General features: G+C 22.9%; 3 protein-coding genes across 3 annotated transcripts; all 3 read left to right on the top strand.

Annotated features, from left to right (window-relative positions):
• Positions 1-872: 872 nt before the first annotated feature.
• PCHAS_0114300 (reticulocyte binding protein, putative) lies at positions 873-9,177 on the top strand (the record flags this gene model as incomplete). The annotated part of the gene is made up of 2 exons (XM_016798322.1): positions 873-927; positions 1,055-9,177. 2 exons carry the CDS (start codon positions 873-875, stop codon positions 9,175-9,177), a joined length of 8,178 nt encoding a protein of 2,725 aa, XP_016653039.1.
• Positions 9,178-10,650: 1,473 nt separating this feature from the next.
• PCHAS_0114200 (fam-a protein) lies at positions 10,651-12,210 on the top strand (the record flags this gene model as incomplete). Its single annotated transcript, XM_016798314.1, has 6 exons — positions 10,651-10,784; positions 10,941-11,172; positions 11,261-11,330; positions 11,483-11,592; positions 11,696-11,917; positions 12,067-12,210. 6 exons carry the CDS (start codon positions 10,651-10,653, stop codon positions 12,208-12,210), a joined length of 912 nt encoding a protein of 303 aa, XP_016653038.1.
• Positions 12,211-14,116: 1,906 nt separating this feature from the next.
• PCHAS_0114100 (fam-a protein) lies at positions 14,117-15,894 on the top strand (the record flags this gene model as incomplete). The annotated part of the gene is made up of 6 exons (XM_016798306.1): positions 14,117-14,217; positions 14,415-14,901; positions 15,000-15,069; positions 15,206-15,315; positions 15,410-15,640; positions 15,787-15,894. 6 exons carry the CDS (start codon positions 14,117-14,119, stop codon positions 15,892-15,894), a joined length of 1,107 nt encoding a protein of 368 aa, XP_016653037.1.
• Between the last annotated feature and the right edge of the window lie 1,587 nt (positions 15,895-17,481).

Here is a 17,481-nt window from a genome sequence, read left to right as displayed (position 1 = left end):
TTACGATTTTCTTTTAATATTAACGTTTATAATTTTTTTGTGGGTTACAAGCTTAGATTTAATCTATAGATGTTCACAAATTGTGGATATTGCGGATTTTTTTTTTTTATAATTTTTACTTATATATTTAATCAATTCTTTATTTCTGTGTAATTCTTAATAAACTTGATTCGATGAAAATTATCAAAATTAAAAATTAAATTAAAACAAAACTCTACACACGATACCTGCGCATGACCTTAAATTATATTTTATATGTTACAACACTAATTATTTATTATAAAAGCGAATCACGGGCTTATTACTATTTAAATATTCATCTTATTTTAAATTAAAGATGATATAACGTTTATTCATGCATAAAAAAAAACAAAAATATGCAATATTGCAATTTTATATCTTCCTTTATTTAGCTATCATTATATTTTTTTGTATATATTATGTGGTCACTAAAAAAGGATTATCTTATTATATATTTCCCTTTTTGTTAACTAATTCTTATATTTTTTTTTAATATTTGAATTTTTTGTAGCACACTTTAATTTTAAAAAAATTTGTTATAGCTACCAATTTGTTTATTTGTAGAACTTTTTTAAAGATATATGAGATAATAATTATTTTATTTTTTTTATTTCTACACCACCATTATTCATTTGTTAATTAGTAATTATTATAACTATAATTTTTTACTTAATAATAATCTATTCTCTATACACTAATTTTTTTTAGTTTTACAAAATAAAACGATGTAACTATATATAAGAAAAACATTAAAAGTGGAAAATTAAAATAAAAACACTGTCATTAAATAGAGCAATAAACATATGTAAAACATATTATTTTTCGTTCTAAAATATTATTATATTTTCACGATGAAAAAATTTATTTATATTACAACTACTTATATTGTTCTGTTTACTTCATTAGGTAATAATAGAGACATTTAACTAATAGTTACAATTATTATAATACACAAATTTATTTAACATATATTCATATAAATTTATGCATTTATATATTAACATACTTAATCTTTTTTAATTTTTATATGCAGAAATAACTTATGGGAGACGAATTGAGACGGAAAAAAAGAACCATGACACACAGTTAAACAATTTTTATTTATATCATAATTTAGGAGGAAATCTTAATGATTCAAACTCTTCAAATGAAAAACAATATAATAATAAAAATAATTCCATTAATGATAAAAAATGTATACAACCTCATTCAATTACCTACTTTGGAAATCAAAAAGACACAGTGAATGATGAAATCACATTATACAATGGCTACACAAATAAAAACGACTTTGATACTTTTAAAAGTTTTAATAATGACAACGAAAAATCAAATAGAAAGGAAACTATAGTTAAAAGCTCTTTTATCCAAAAATCTATTGCACCACCATTCAAGCCTTATTTATATGATGAAATAGATATTATATATGGTGTATCATATACAAACGAAAACTTAGAATCTTTTTATGTGAAATTACAAATGTGTCACGACCTTCGAACCATAGACAGTACCGGCTATTATAGTTCAAAAACTCTATTAAATTCCATATTGAATAAACTCAGAAAAATACAAGATGATATAAGTGCAATAGAAAAAGGATGTGAATCTCAAAGAACCAATGTAATAGATGAAATGGTCAAATTCCAAAATCCTCTTTATGAATTTTATAAGAGTCCTATGGATGTCTATTATAATTCATATGAAATTGCCAAAAGAGATTATGTGAATTGTGTCCTTCCACGTTTTAAAAATATAGAACCCAGATTAGATGGTATTCTTTCATCGTTGAAACTTGAATATGATTATGTAGGCTATTATAGCTATTGGGATATAGATGCCGCTTATAAAAAATATGCTATTGATGCACACAATAATATTTTATTTTCTGTGAATGATATAAAAAATCATCCGATACCCAATGATAAAGAAACTGTTCCACATATAAAATCATTAATTCAAATTTTAGAGTCTGAGGGGGAACAAGAACGTCTTAGAAATAAACTAATTTTTTTAAAAAACCAGTTTGAAGATGTTATATACAAATCGACCATGTACAAGGAAAACTGTTTATCGTCCAATTCATTGATGAAAGATTATCTAAAAGATAGTGAAATTTCACCTTATTACTATGAATTATTGGAAAAGATTAAACGAATAATAAAAATCCGAAAAATTTTCTCTTATAATGCAAGGAAGCTAGATTATTTGAGAATAGTATATAATCACCAAAAAGGGGTATTAAACAATTTTGTTAAAACACTAGGAAAACTATTAATACAAAAACCTGATCCAAATAACAATCAGATATTTATAGATGATTTTGATGAATTTGATAAGCCAATACCCAAATCTAATTTAACAGCATTAGAAACAAAATTTATTGAAATATTTAAACAGAAATGGGATTCTTATGATAATAAAAAAACTCTTGGCAAAAATAGTGACCAAGATAACACTGTAACCTTAATTTTACGTAGAATGGACGAATTCAAAGGCATAATTGATACTATGAAAATTTACAACAGAAAGAGTGTTACTTCAAAAGAGAAAATTCTTTCTGAAATCGATCAAAATTTAAATAAACGAACTTATAAAGAAATAGAAAATGGATTGAAGGAATCTTATACATTAGCAAAAAATTGGAAAGCATTAAAACTCCAAATAAAAACACAATTAGAAGAAGACTATCAAAGTGCTATTGAATTGGAAAAAGAAATTAACGATTTATTTGACAAATATTTGGAAATAAATGGTGAAACCATATATATAAACACGTTAAAATTCGAATTAAAAGAAAAAATTAAAAATATATCTGATAAAAATGAATATGTTAAAAAAGCAATTGACTTAAAGAAGGTGGTAGAAAATAACAATGCATACATTGATGAATTAGCTAAAACCTCGCCATATCAAGTTACGGAATATGTAAATAAAAAAGATAAAATATATAGTACAATAAAATTAGAGTTATCTAAAATTTATAAAGGCGACCTGGATGCACTGTATAATGAATTGTCTTCTATAGTTAAAGAAAATGCCATTGATAATACAGAAGACAAAACGGAACTTGAAAATTTAAAATCGAAAATATATGAAGAATATAATAAAATTCAAAACATAGAAACTGAAACCGTTAAATTAAATTTAAGTACCATCGAAAATAAAAAAAATGAGCTTTCGAGTACTATTGTCGAAATGAAAAAACATATATATAAGGAACTTAACAATGAGCTAAATACAATAGTAGAAAATTTTAAAAGTAAAGAAAATCAGTTGTCAAGTAATATAAGCGATTATTCTAATTATAAAGACGAATTAAATAAATATAAATCTAAAATTTCAGAAATCAAAAATCAATATAATGATCAAAGTAATATAGACAATATAAAGGACGAAGAAGCAAAAGATAGCTATGAAAAATCCAAAGAATACATCAAGACAATATCTAACAAAGAAGACGAAATATCAAAAACCATAAATGAAATGAAACGCATGAAAAATGACATCTTAAATAAAGTGAATGTATTTGTGAATTTAGAAAATAGTCATAAAGAAAAGATTAACTCAGATCACGAATCATTTGGTGAATTGGTAAATAAAATAAAAAATGAAATTTCAGATGACCAGTTGAATTATTATGAAAAAAAATTTAATGATACTAAGTCTTTAATTAATGAAACAAGAAAATCCATTGAAGAGGAATACCAAAACATGAATACTCTTAAGAAGGCAAATATGTATTTAAAAATATGTAAAAATACGATAGAATCTATAAAAAATTTCCGTAATAAGCAAAATAAATTAAATGAAATGTTAAATAAAAATATTGATGTCATAAAAAATTGTAATTTAATAGAAAAATCGTATACAAACAAATTTGATAAAACATTAACAGATAAAAAGACAGAATTAGAAAAAACATTCACAGAATTGTCTTTAAGTAGTTACGAAGCGAATAACAATGAATTGATAAAATATTTTAATGATTTAAAAAAAAATTTAGGAACACCTAAAGGAAAAACCCTATATCAACAACTCGATGAAAACGAAAAGGCTACTAATGATATCGAGCAAAAAAATATTAATGCAAATAAAAATATTTCAAATATCGAAATGATAATTCATACATCAATTTATAACATTAGTGACGAGATAGAAAAATTAATTGGAACAAATATAGAACTCCTAAATAAAGAAATACTTAAGAAAGCAGAAACCAGTATAACTAATTTTAATGAAATAAAGCAAAAATTAAAGCATTATAATTTTGATGATTTTGCGAAAGAAGAAAATAAGAAATATGCTGATGAAATTACCAAAATTAAAAATCATATTAATACCTTAGATCAAAAAGTCGATCAAAACATAAAGAAATTAACGGAAATAAAAAATCAATCAGAAAAGTATGCTGGTGAAACAAAAATGCAAATAACTGATTTAGAAGATGTAGCAGATAAAACCATATATAATGAGGATCCAAAGGAAATTGAAAAAAAAATAGAAAATATAGTAACAAAAATCGATAAAAAAAAAAATATATACGATAATATGAACAAATTATTAAATGAAATAGCGGAAATAGAAAAAGATAAAACTTCGTTAGAAGAAGTAAAAAATATAAATATGTCATATGGAAAAAGTTTAAATAAACTATTTTTGGACAAAATTGATGACGAAAAGAAAAAGTCTGAAGATATGATAAAATCAATGGAAAAATATATAAAAGACCTTGATGAAATAAAAAATCAATCACCCAAAGCGGAAATGAGCACATTTAATGTATCACATTCCAAGTATAAAGATCATTATATTACTAGTCAGAATAATGGAAAATATATTTCTGATATTCGTGAAAAATCTTTAAAACTAACAGAAGGAAATTATGAGAAATCAAATATAAATGATATTAAAAACACGTTGCAAATATATCTTTTAGACGCCCAAAAGCATAATAGTGACATAAATCTTTATTTAAATGAAATTACCAATCTATATAACATTTTAAAGTTAAATAATATTAAAAATATTATTGATGAAGTAAAAGAATTTACTAAAAAAATTGAAGAATATAATAAAAATGTAAAATCGGAGTTAGATAAATCAGAAACATTAATTAAAACCATCAAAGAAAACTCAAATTTAGAAACATGCAAATCGAAAATAGAATCAACTGTAGATGGTAAAGATGTTAATGAATGCATAAAGAAAGTTAAAGAATCAAAAAATTATATTTTAAGTGAAGAATCTAACAACGACACCTATTTTAAAAATGCTAAAGAAAATAATGAAAATGCATCACTACTTTTTAAGAATATAGAAATGGCAAATAACAAAGTTAAATACATAATGGAAACTAAAAAAGATAATGACACTAGCGATATAAATTATAATTTAGATGAATTGAAGGAAAACATGGATAAATCTAAAAAAGACAAAGACGAGGCTGATAAAAATGCAAAACAAACGGAAAAAAATAAGATTCTGTTTGAACAATATAAAAAAGATGTTACTGAACTTTTAAATAAATATTCTGAATTAGCAATAAAAAATAATATCGCACAAACAAAGAAAGACTCAAATATTATAATTAATGAAATAAAAGAATTACAAAAGCGAGCTACCCTTCAAGCAGAAGCATCGGAGCAAAAAATTAACACAATAAAAAAAGAAAAATTTAGTATTGAAGACGACAATGCTAATAATAATAAATCCAATCAAGCAGCTATAGGTATTCAAACTTCTTTGGAAAATCTTGAAAATAAATTATTAAAAATAACCAATATAAACAAAAAAATAAATGATTGTTTAACAGAAACAGAAACAATAGAGAAACAAATATCAAGTTCTTCCATAAATAGTCAAGATACAGAATTAAGTAGCCTTCAGACATTTTTAGAATCTCTCAAAGACAAAAAAAAAAATATTGAAGAGCAAAAAACAGAATTAGATAACCTTGATTCTGAAATTAATAGTATAGGAAACGATGTTGATCAACATAAAAAAAACTACGAAATTGGAATTCTCGAAAAAATAAAAGAAACTGCCATTACAAATAAAGAGGAATTAGAATCAATAAAAACCTCAATAGAATCAACAATAAAAAATGTAATATCATCTTTTAATACAAATGACTTAGAAGGTATTAATACTAATGAAAACTTAGAAAAATATAATACTGAAATGAATAATATATATAACGAATTTATTACCTCATACAATCTAATAATAAATTATTCAGAAGATGCTTCAAAAGAACCCATAACATATGATCAAATTAAAAATACACGAATCACTGCACAAAATGAACTCTTAAAAATTATAGAAAGCAAAAATAAATCTAAATCCTACTTAGATAATGTAAAAATAAAAGAAGTTGATAGAATAATTACTCATTTTAAAAACAAATTAGATAATGTGAATGATAAATTTACAAACGAATATTCAAATATCAACAAAGGTTTGGAGGATATTTCAAAATCTATTGAGAATGTTAAAACCTCAACCAATGAAAATTCATTATTTGATATATTAAAAAAAACCAAAGATGCGTATATGGGAATGATTGGTAAAACATATTATAGCTATAAAGATGAAGCAGAAAATATATTTAAAAATATGGTTAAATTAGCATATTCTTTAAATATTCAAATACAAAATAATTCAGGCATAAATTTATTTGACAATGTTAATATAGCTGTATTATCTAGCTTAAGTTCAGAAACAAAAGACACATTAAAATTTATTCCATCGCCAGAAAATGAACCGGAAATATATACAAAAATACGCAATTCTTATGATACTCTTCTCGATATATTTAAAAAAAGTCGAGATACACATAAAAAGGAACAAGATACTTTAAATATAATGAACAAAAACCAACATTTATATGAAAAAATACATGCATCCAATGAATTAAAAGGTGCATTAAGTGATACACAATATAAAAAAGAAAAAATATTAAACGATGTTAAACTAGTTTTACATAAATTTGATGAATTAAATCAATTAACATGTGATTCTCAAAATTATGATACTATTTTAGAATTATCAAATCATAATCAAATAAAAACCCAAATTGACAATTATGAGCAGGAAAAAAGAAAGTTTGGAATGGATTTTAATGTAACGATTATGGAAGAAAAATTGGATAACATCATTAAATCTATAGAAAAATTCGAAAATAACCATGATTCTTCAGAAAAAGAAGACTCTAATATACAATCTACTGATCAATTAAACGAAATGACTGAATTATTTAATACTGAGATAAAAATCATTGAGAACAAAATAATCGAAAAAAATAGTTTAGTTGATAAACTAACAAAAATGAGAAAGGAATGCCTGCTTTTTTCATATACAACATTAGTCGAGACTCTTAAAAGTAAAGTAATTAATTACTCGGAATTTATAACATCGGCAACTAAATTTTCAAAAGAATATTTAGAATATATTAATAATAGTACTAATTCTTTAAATGATGATATCGATACATTGCAAACAAAATATAATTTGAATCAAACAAAGAAACATATGGTAAATAATATTGCCGATATTACGAACGATAGCAATAACTTAATAGAAAGAGAAAAAGAAGCTACTCAGACAATTAATAATTTGACCAAGTTATTTACAATAGATTTCCAAAATGCTGATGCCAATATGTTATACAATAATAAGCTACAAATGACTTATTTCTATTCCCAACTTCAAAAGTCAATTGAATCCATAAAGCAATTGTATAGAAAAATACGCGCCTTTAAATTAGCAAATATATATCTTATTAATGAAAAATATTCCGATATATCCAAACAATTTGATAATATTTTACAGTTACAGAAAAATAAATTAACAGAAAATTTAAATAATTTAAAAGAAATTGAACAATATGTTTCTGATAAAAAAAGAAATTTCCTTCATACAGTAAATGAAAATACAAATTCCAATTTCAATACGCTTAAAGAGATATATGATAATATCATTAGTCGTGAAAACAAAGCCCATGATATTGAAAATGTTAATAATAAAGAAAATGAAAATATAATGCTATACACAGATACAATTACCAAATTAACAGAAAAAATACAAGATATCTTAAATTTTGTTACAACTCATGAAAATGATAATAATATAATCAAGCAGCATATTCAAGACATTGATGAAAATGATGCATCAAAAATTAAAGAAATTCTAAAAACCACAATACAATCATTTCAGCAAATTCAAAATAAAATAAATGAAATCAAAGACCAATTTTATGGTAATAACAATATAAATAGTATTATAATTACCATATCACAAAATGCAAATGATGTAAAAACATTATTTTCTAAGGATTTAACTATAGAAAACGAACTCACGAAAATACAAAATCGTTTAGAAAATATTAAAAATGCTGCTCATGAAAACAGAAGCGAACAAATGATTCAATATACTAATGCTATACACAATTATGTTGTGCAACAATTTAACAAAATTGAGAATAATCCAAATCAAAACGAAATAGACAGCACAATGGAAAATATACGAAATTACAATAAAGAATCCGAAGTAAAATTACAACAAATATCAAATTCCAAAAACGAATTTGCATCAATAATCCCAGAGATTGCTAAGCTTATTGCTTTAATTAAATCTAAGTATGGCAATAATAATAATAATATCTCATATAAGGCTGCCATTAAGCATGAAGAGGATGCCCAAAACATACTTAATGATTTAAATAAAAGCCAAAATATCCTTAGCCAATCAATAAATCAAAATAAAAAGAGTATAGAAGATTTAGGATATAAAAAGCATGGTATTCACAATAACAACAATTTACATACTGTTAATAAAGACCAAAAAATATCGCAAATAAAATATCCTAATAATACATACCATAATGATAATGATGATGAAAAATATAAAAATTATCATCACTCAAATTCAGATAAAACAGGTTCCTCCAAAACCAAAAGTTCAGGAGATTCTATTAAATATGCGGGAGCAATTGCATTTGGTTTAGTAGCGTGCTATGCAGTTGTAAATTTCCAAAAAAAAGATGATACAAATGAAATGGATTTATATAATGATGAGGGTTTTTGTCATGAAGCGGAAAGTAAGTATTTTGAAAGAGAGGACGAAATTATAGAAATAAATATGAATGAAGATTATTGATTTAATTAAAAGTTAAAGTAATAAAATATCATCATTTTATATTTTCGAAATAGACGAAGTTTAATATTAATTTTTAATTTAATTACTTTGATTAGTTAAAAAATATGAATTCTCCAAGTTAAAATTATATGAAATTTACAACCAAAAATAATAAAAAGTTCCTTGTATAAATATTTTGTATATGTAATACAATAATTTATATATTCAAAATAATTTTTTTGTTTACATATATAAATGCTAGTTGCCGAATTTTACATGTGTGGGATGCATTTATAAATTGTAATTTTATAATGATAAATTAACACTAATGTCTATTATATACACACAATTAAATCATTAAAATTTGTCTCATTTATTAAAGTATTTGCAATTTTTTTATTTTTTTAACTTTTATATTTTTTCGTTTTTTTTTGTTATTATTATAATTTTATATATAACTTTTGTTGCTATATATAAAAAAGAAATTTATAACTTGCATTAATATGCAAAAAGATGCTTATCAATATTACTAACGATATACGGTTTCTATCATCTTAGGATTATATTATAAAAATTTCGATTAAAAGTAATAAAAAAAATCAAACACGAAATTCACCATAATCGGAAATGGTTATTCTATATAAATTTGATCATGCTATTGTTATGATGAATTGAAATATTGTTATTGTAGTTGTAATTGTTGCAACCATATATAAAAATATATATAATTTCAGATAAATTAAACTCTTTAATACATAAAAATATAAAAAATATGTATACTCAATAAAGATGAAAAATACCAAAACAAATATTTATTTTATACAATTACTATTATATCTATTCCGTTGGTATGTCCGTTTATTATTCATTACATGCATATTTATAATCATAACTATTCCAAATCATATATTGAAAAAATAACATTAAAACTAATATTTATTTTTTATAACATTGTTCTCTTTATATTTTAAAATATCGGTTTTCAATTAGGTAATGCGCTCATGGAATACATACATTTTTTTTTCAAGATGCATATAAGTAAGCGCATACATAATCCTATATATGATATTTTATAAAACCATGCTTTAATTGGGGTGAACAAACTATAAAAAAAATATATTTTTAGAATAACGCATAACGTATAAAATATTAATATAATTAAAGATATTTTTTTAAATATTATTATAATATTATAAAAATTAAAATCATAATATTTTTTATCTATAATTTGTATAAATTATTTTTTTTTCCTTACAACTAGATCAGTTAAATAAAAAATAAGTCAAATTTATAAACCTAATAAAACATAAACATAAAAAATTTGAGATAAAAAATTTGCCATTTAAATGATTATATAAATTTATTTTTTATTTTTGAATAAGTATTAATTTGTTATAATTCCCTTGGATATTCCTTTGCTTTTATTTTAAATCTACTTATATAACGTGTTTTTACAACTTTTAAATTAATATTTGTTTATTTATCCAGTCCAAAATGAATAAAGGCTACATGAAAACTGTTTTTGTTGTTTTAAGCTTGGTTGTATGCGCTATCAATAACGTACGTGGAGCCGATACTGCTCCAATTACTTCTAATACCCCCAACATCATTGACCAAAGAAAGGCTGCGTATGAAAATATGAAAAAAAAATATATATAATATAAATATGCATACTCGTGAAACCAATGACTTCATAATAATTAAATATTCAAAATTCCATTTTATAAATTCATTTCTTTATTTTTTTTTACGCATAAAAAATAATCTCATTTGACCAATAATAGTTTGGAGGCAAAACGTGAGGAACTTAAACGCATGACCTGTGATGACCCTGAAGAAATTCAAGCTGCAACGTCCCTAGCAAACGAAAATGTATCACTTTTACTAAAAATTGCTGATAATATGGATGGTTTCGAGCTATTTCATAAATACGGTGAATACTGTGAATTATATTATAAGAAATTTGAACATATAGAAATTAAAAGATTTAATTCGAAAATGATAGGCCATCACCAGGTATCAAATACCAAACAATATTTAAGATATGAAAATAAGTTAAAATTAAATAATCATTATTATATATATCCATATTTTTTTTTATTAGTACAATTCCACAGTAGATACGATTTGGGATTACGCTAATTTACAAAAATTGGATCGCAGATTTATTATTGGTACATAAAAAATAATCAATTAATAAATTTAATATGTGGTTATTACTCTTTATGGATGCTTAAATTTTACTATTTCTTATCTGCTATTTTTATTAATATTTTGCTATATTCATAATATTTCATTTATATGTGAAAAATAATAATCTTTTTAGGAAATCCTGTTCGTATATACACCCCAAATTTAGTCTTGTTTGAAAAATTTAACATAGATCAAGTTACTTCATCCCGCAAAAAAAGATTTGCTTTAGGCGCAAAAGCTCATGTAAGGATATTTTTTTCCATTATTCCTCTTAAAATTATATTATTCATATTATTATACATTAATTTATACAATACATTTATTTTTTTATTCATTAATTTTGTAGATATCAGATGACGTAACTGTAATTCTTTGTCCTACAAGAGTTCTAAAATATGATACTGATTTCCGTGGAAATATTGATATGAAAGAAATGTTAGAAAGAGCAGAACCAATCAATGACGATGCTGATCCTGAAGAAACATTATTGAATTTGAATGCTAACGTGTCTGGATTTATAATTAGAAAAATCGAGGGTGATCAAGTTGATATTACTTATTTAAACGCTGTAAGCAATCTCAAAAAATAATAACATAATATTTTTATTCTCATTTTAACATTAATCTAAAATTTATTTTCTGTTTAAGTCATATATTTTATCATATTCCCATAAAAAATATTGACATATTTTATATATTTATACATTTTTGTTCGTAGATTTTTAAGGATGATCGTCGTAGCGATTATATTGAAGATCGAAGACATGGAAGAGCTGCTGTTAGTGGTATTATACACCTGTCATACTGGGGTGGAGAGGATAGAAACGCATCTCCCTCAATTAGAAGTCTTACAAAACTTTAATATTGGGATACATATATTAATAAAATCAATTCATATTTATACGTAGTGCCTATTTAAATCGCCATCACAACAGTTTGATCATTTTAAAATGAATATTTAGTATTTAATTTCTTGTTCCTTTTGAATTAAATATATTGAATGTGTTTATTTTCGTGATGAAATGAAATAATTAATGCTATAATTAATTACACTTTTTGCATTATTACCCTATATATTAGTTTGATCCATTTTTTTACCGTTCAAAATTTATGTTTCGTACTTTTATTGTTATCTTATAACTTAAAACGTATTAATAATTAAGTGTATATCAATATAGACATATCATAAAATATATCGACCACCACCCTCAAATTATATACTTATGGTTTACTTTTATCTTTATTATTTATATTTTTTCTTAAATATTGTCTTTGAAGCCGTTTACAGAATTCAAATAACCAATACCAATATATATTAAAAACTACAACATATTCTACCATTTTTAATAACCTATTTCTTATGTATATTTAAAACAATTCCTTAAACTAATAAATATTATCAAATTATAAAAAATTAAATTACAATATGCTCCGAACCCTAATTCAAAACGCAGGCTTGGTGAGCGAAACAACAACCCATAATACATAACCCTGGCCCATAACACAAATATATGATTCGTGAAGGATAGACACCTCGGCATCAAGAATATTAATATAAAAAATAAATTAATTATATATATATATATATATATATATCTTGGTTTTACAAGTTTATGTTTCATTATTTTGTTTTTATATTTTATTTATATGTATTTTTTTATTTTATATATACTTTGTTTTATTATTAAAAGGGAATTTATAATTTGTATTAATTTATAAAAAAACATGGGTATCAATATTACACCAATAAATAATTTTTATCAAGTTATTGTTATGAAACATTAGAAATAATCGGCATAATATTGGGGAATGTGTATAAATATAATGCAATACCCATCTTAAATAAACTCCTTTAATATTTAAAATTACAAAAATATGCTTTATACTCAAAACAAATGGAAAGGAACAACAAAACAACTATTTTTATATAACAATTATTACAATTTGTATTTATAGCATGGCTATTTATTCATTAATAAATTGCTTGCATGTATTATATCAAACATAGCCAAGTATTACATTAAAACAGTATATATTTTTTATAATATTATCCTACATTTATATTTATATTATAAACTTTTTATTAGGTAAATAAATGTCGGTGTCGTATAATATACGTTTTTTCTATCCAACCATAAATTGGATATATAATACACAATTAAATTCCAGTTTTTTTTTTAAGTTATGAAATATAAAAATAAAAAGCTTGGATAGCTTAATGTAGCATATCAACCATGTTATATATAATTAAAGAATTTTTTTAATAATAATATTTTTGATATTTAATATTTATTAAAGTTGCAATAATTTTTATTTATTTATATGCAACGGTTTAAATAAAAAAAAATTAATCTATATACTCTTTTAAAAAAAAAGTTTACTTTAATTTTTATAATTGTATATTGCACTTATACATATAATTTTAAATATAATTGTAATATTATTATATAAATATCAATAATAATAATTAAATACAACCATTTAAATAAATAGTCGGAACTTAATGATGTAGAGGAATACAAAACCGTTACCTAAATTCTATGTTCTATACATATTTATTAGTATATAATAATATTTAAAAAATAATTAAATTTAAAAATTTCATAAATGCATGAAATGAATATGTTTTTAAAATTATTTATATATTTTTAAATTTGTTCGAAAATCGAGTGCTTCGATTCAACATACCTATTCAACCTTTATATTTTTTAATTTCAATTTCTAAAAAATATATTAATATTTTTAATATTTTAATTATTAAATTCAAAATGAATACAAGGTATATTAAGATCGCTTTGGCACTTTTAAGTCTCGCAGAATATATGCAAAATATAGCATTTGCAAGCGAATATGCTCCAGCCACCATTTCGTAAGAAAATAGTTGCAACATATATATCTATATCGAATATAAATATGTGGATACTGTTTATTATGAGAATATTATATGTATTTGTGAATATATATGTGTGTATCAGTTGTAAAAAAAATAACTTCTTATAAATATAATTTTTTTTAAAATTAAAAATTCAAATAAATTTTAAAATATATTCCCTTCACAATTTGTAGTTCAAATGAAGAAGATAAACAACAATTAGCTACCAACACTGAAGAAGTTAAAGAACAATTGGATTCCACTCCTGAAGAAGTTAAAGAACAATTGGATTCCACCTCTGAAGAAGTTAAAGAAGAATTATCTCCTACTCTTGAAGAAGTTAAAGAACAGTTAGCTTCCATCCTTGAAGAAGTTAACGAACAATTGGATTCCGTCCTTGAAGAAGTTAAAGAACAAGAACCTATCAGCCCAGAAGAAGTTAAAGAACAAGCACCTATCACCCCAGAAGAAGTTAAAGAACAAGCACCTATCACCCCAGAAGAAGCTAAAGAAGCAGAAGATGTTATGGATGAAGCTTTAGATCTTGCAAAAAAACATGTCAAACATACAAAAAATTACAAAATATATCATAAGGAAGATGACGAAGCAATTCTATATTTTAAGAGAGTAAACTTTATTGACATTGGAAAGCTTGAACTTACAATCCACAATCCCGATAGTGTATGAATTAACAAGCAATAATTTTGAATTCATGAAATTATTTTAAAATAAAAAAATATAATTGTTAATATATGAATATGTTTTTTTTTTATTATTAGTATGATGGTATAGTAAACATGCTATGGGATCCCAATGGCCCAAAGAACTACGACCATCTTTTCGATACAGGTATATAATTAACTAATTTATTTAATGTGATTATTAATCTTTATGATGCATTTATTGTTTTATTATAATCAATGTTCAATTTTCTAAATTTAATAATGTTTTAATTTGCATGTATACAAAATTATAATTTTTTTAGGAAGCTTTTTTCGAACATACAATGAAAATTTAGCAATTATACAACAACATTACAATGGTCCTGATGGAAAATGGAATTTATATTGTTATGCATTAGCCAAAAAATTTCAAGTAAGACAATTTTTTCCCTTCATCCTTCTAGATGCACTTTTTTTCATATTATTATATCCTAATTTATAAAAATGTACTTTCTATTAATTTATAGTTATCAGAAGACGAAACTGCAATAGTCTTTGCCTCATCAGATATGAGTGGTCCTGGTAATACCTATGAAAGATATGAAAATCCTATCGTAGAAGGTGCAAGCATATTCAAACCTGATATTTATTCTGAAAATTATATTATAAATGGAAATTTATCCCAAATTTTTGTTAACTTAATGGCATTTTTCATTAAAAAGGAAGCAGATTGCGTTAAAATTACCCATATCAGCTCTGTAAGCAATATAAAAATTTTAGTAACATAATTTTATTTCATCATTATCAAATATATAAATTTTCTACATAAATGTGCATATTCATAATATATCTATTCACCATAAAAATGGCGAGTTTTATATATTTATTATTTTTTTTTTCTTAGATTGATTATGATGCTCCTTTATATGTCCCTCAAGATCTTCTTAAATTGTTAACATCCCAAAAAATGGTAAATGTTATCAAATTAAGGGAAATTTTTAAAAAGGAATAAACATATTTCCAAATGGCACCTATTAAAATTTTGATACTTATGTTAGTAAAATAAACTTATTTTCATGAGTTATCTCATTTTTAATTATTGTTACAGAGCATCAATTTGATTTTTAAATAATGTTTGATTTGCATATAATTTGTTGTAGTTTATATTGCAAAGATAAATATATTTTTTGAAACAGTAATCACATAGTGTTTGCTTGTATTTATGTTACTGTGAAAAATTGAATTGCAAATTTCATAAGTGCCAAATATTAAATGATGAATTTAAAAACTTTACTTTAAAGAAAATTTATGGATTCTAGAGAAATAAAAAACAAGTACATATATATGTACAAACTTAATGGAATAACAAAACGTTTCTTATATGAATTATAAACATAATATTCATTTAAATAAAGTCTAAAAATAAATTATTATTGTGTAGTATTACAAAAAAAGAGAAAAAATTATAGATTGGTGTCTACAAAATAATAATCCCAAATTATATTAATAAAATAATACAGTGTCATGTTCAAAAATTGCGTGTTTAAAACTACATTTTATATAAAATAATAAAACAAATATAAAATAAGTTGTAAGACAAAATATAAATTAAAAATGCACAATTATGTATTTTATAAATATTCATATAAAATATAAACATATTTATATAGTATAAAATTATACGCATACAAATAATAAATAATATAATTATAGCAAATGTATCAATCTTATCTCAATTATTAATTATTTCAGAATGTTCTTTCACAAATCGATATTATAAATAACACAAAAATTCATATAAATATATAATAAAAATATATTACATTTATTTTAATAATTACATAATAAAATTATAAACTTAAAATTTGAGTTCATAAATGTAGAAAATCCAAGCATAATCGATTCGTCTAGATGTATCACATTCCAAACATTGTAGTTTAATTGATAATTAAAAGGCATTCTTTTGTTTGTTTTTTAGTTTGATATCACTTGAATTATTATATGAAGATTATCACTTGGTTTTAATTTCAAAGTTGTTTCTCTGTTGAATTTTACAACGTGATAAAGACAAATAACGTCGATATTTTGGATCATCGTTAAGAATACAACTTCCCAGATTAGATATTACCTGAAAAAAAATTCTTTATCTTTTGAAGATTTATTAATTTTTATATCTCTTTTAGATGTATTATAATTTTTATTGGTACCGCTAATTCTAATATTAGCACAGTAAATCTCATTAAAAGAAATATTATAATATTTCATATGATCTTTTATATGTATAATTGTAATTTTATCACATGTTTAAAAATATGTACAATGAGTTTACACCCACATACTGTATCAGATAAACATAATATATTTGTTCATATTTAGTAGCATCAAATTCATTATTATTACTATTATTATTTCTACTGACATATCACTGTATACTACAGTGAGATAATTAATGTGCTTAATAAAAATACTTTAAATCAATGGATCATATTTCCATGTTTCATGGTTTTTAAATTAAGTATTTTAGAATTTATATATTATTTTGTAATAACAATACATTTAAATTATAGATTTTGAGTTTGTATATACATAATAACATAAT

The sequence above is a fragment of the Plasmodium chabaudi genome, assembly GCF_900002335.3.
Source record: "Plasmodium chabaudi chabaudi strain AS genome assembly, chromosome: 1".
Classification (NCBI taxonomy): Eukaryota; Apicomplexa; class Aconoidasida; order Haemosporida; family Plasmodiidae; genus Plasmodium; species Plasmodium chabaudi.
The sequence above is the reverse complement of the archived record's forward strand: the minus strand, read 5'-3'. Positions and strand labels throughout refer to the sequence as shown.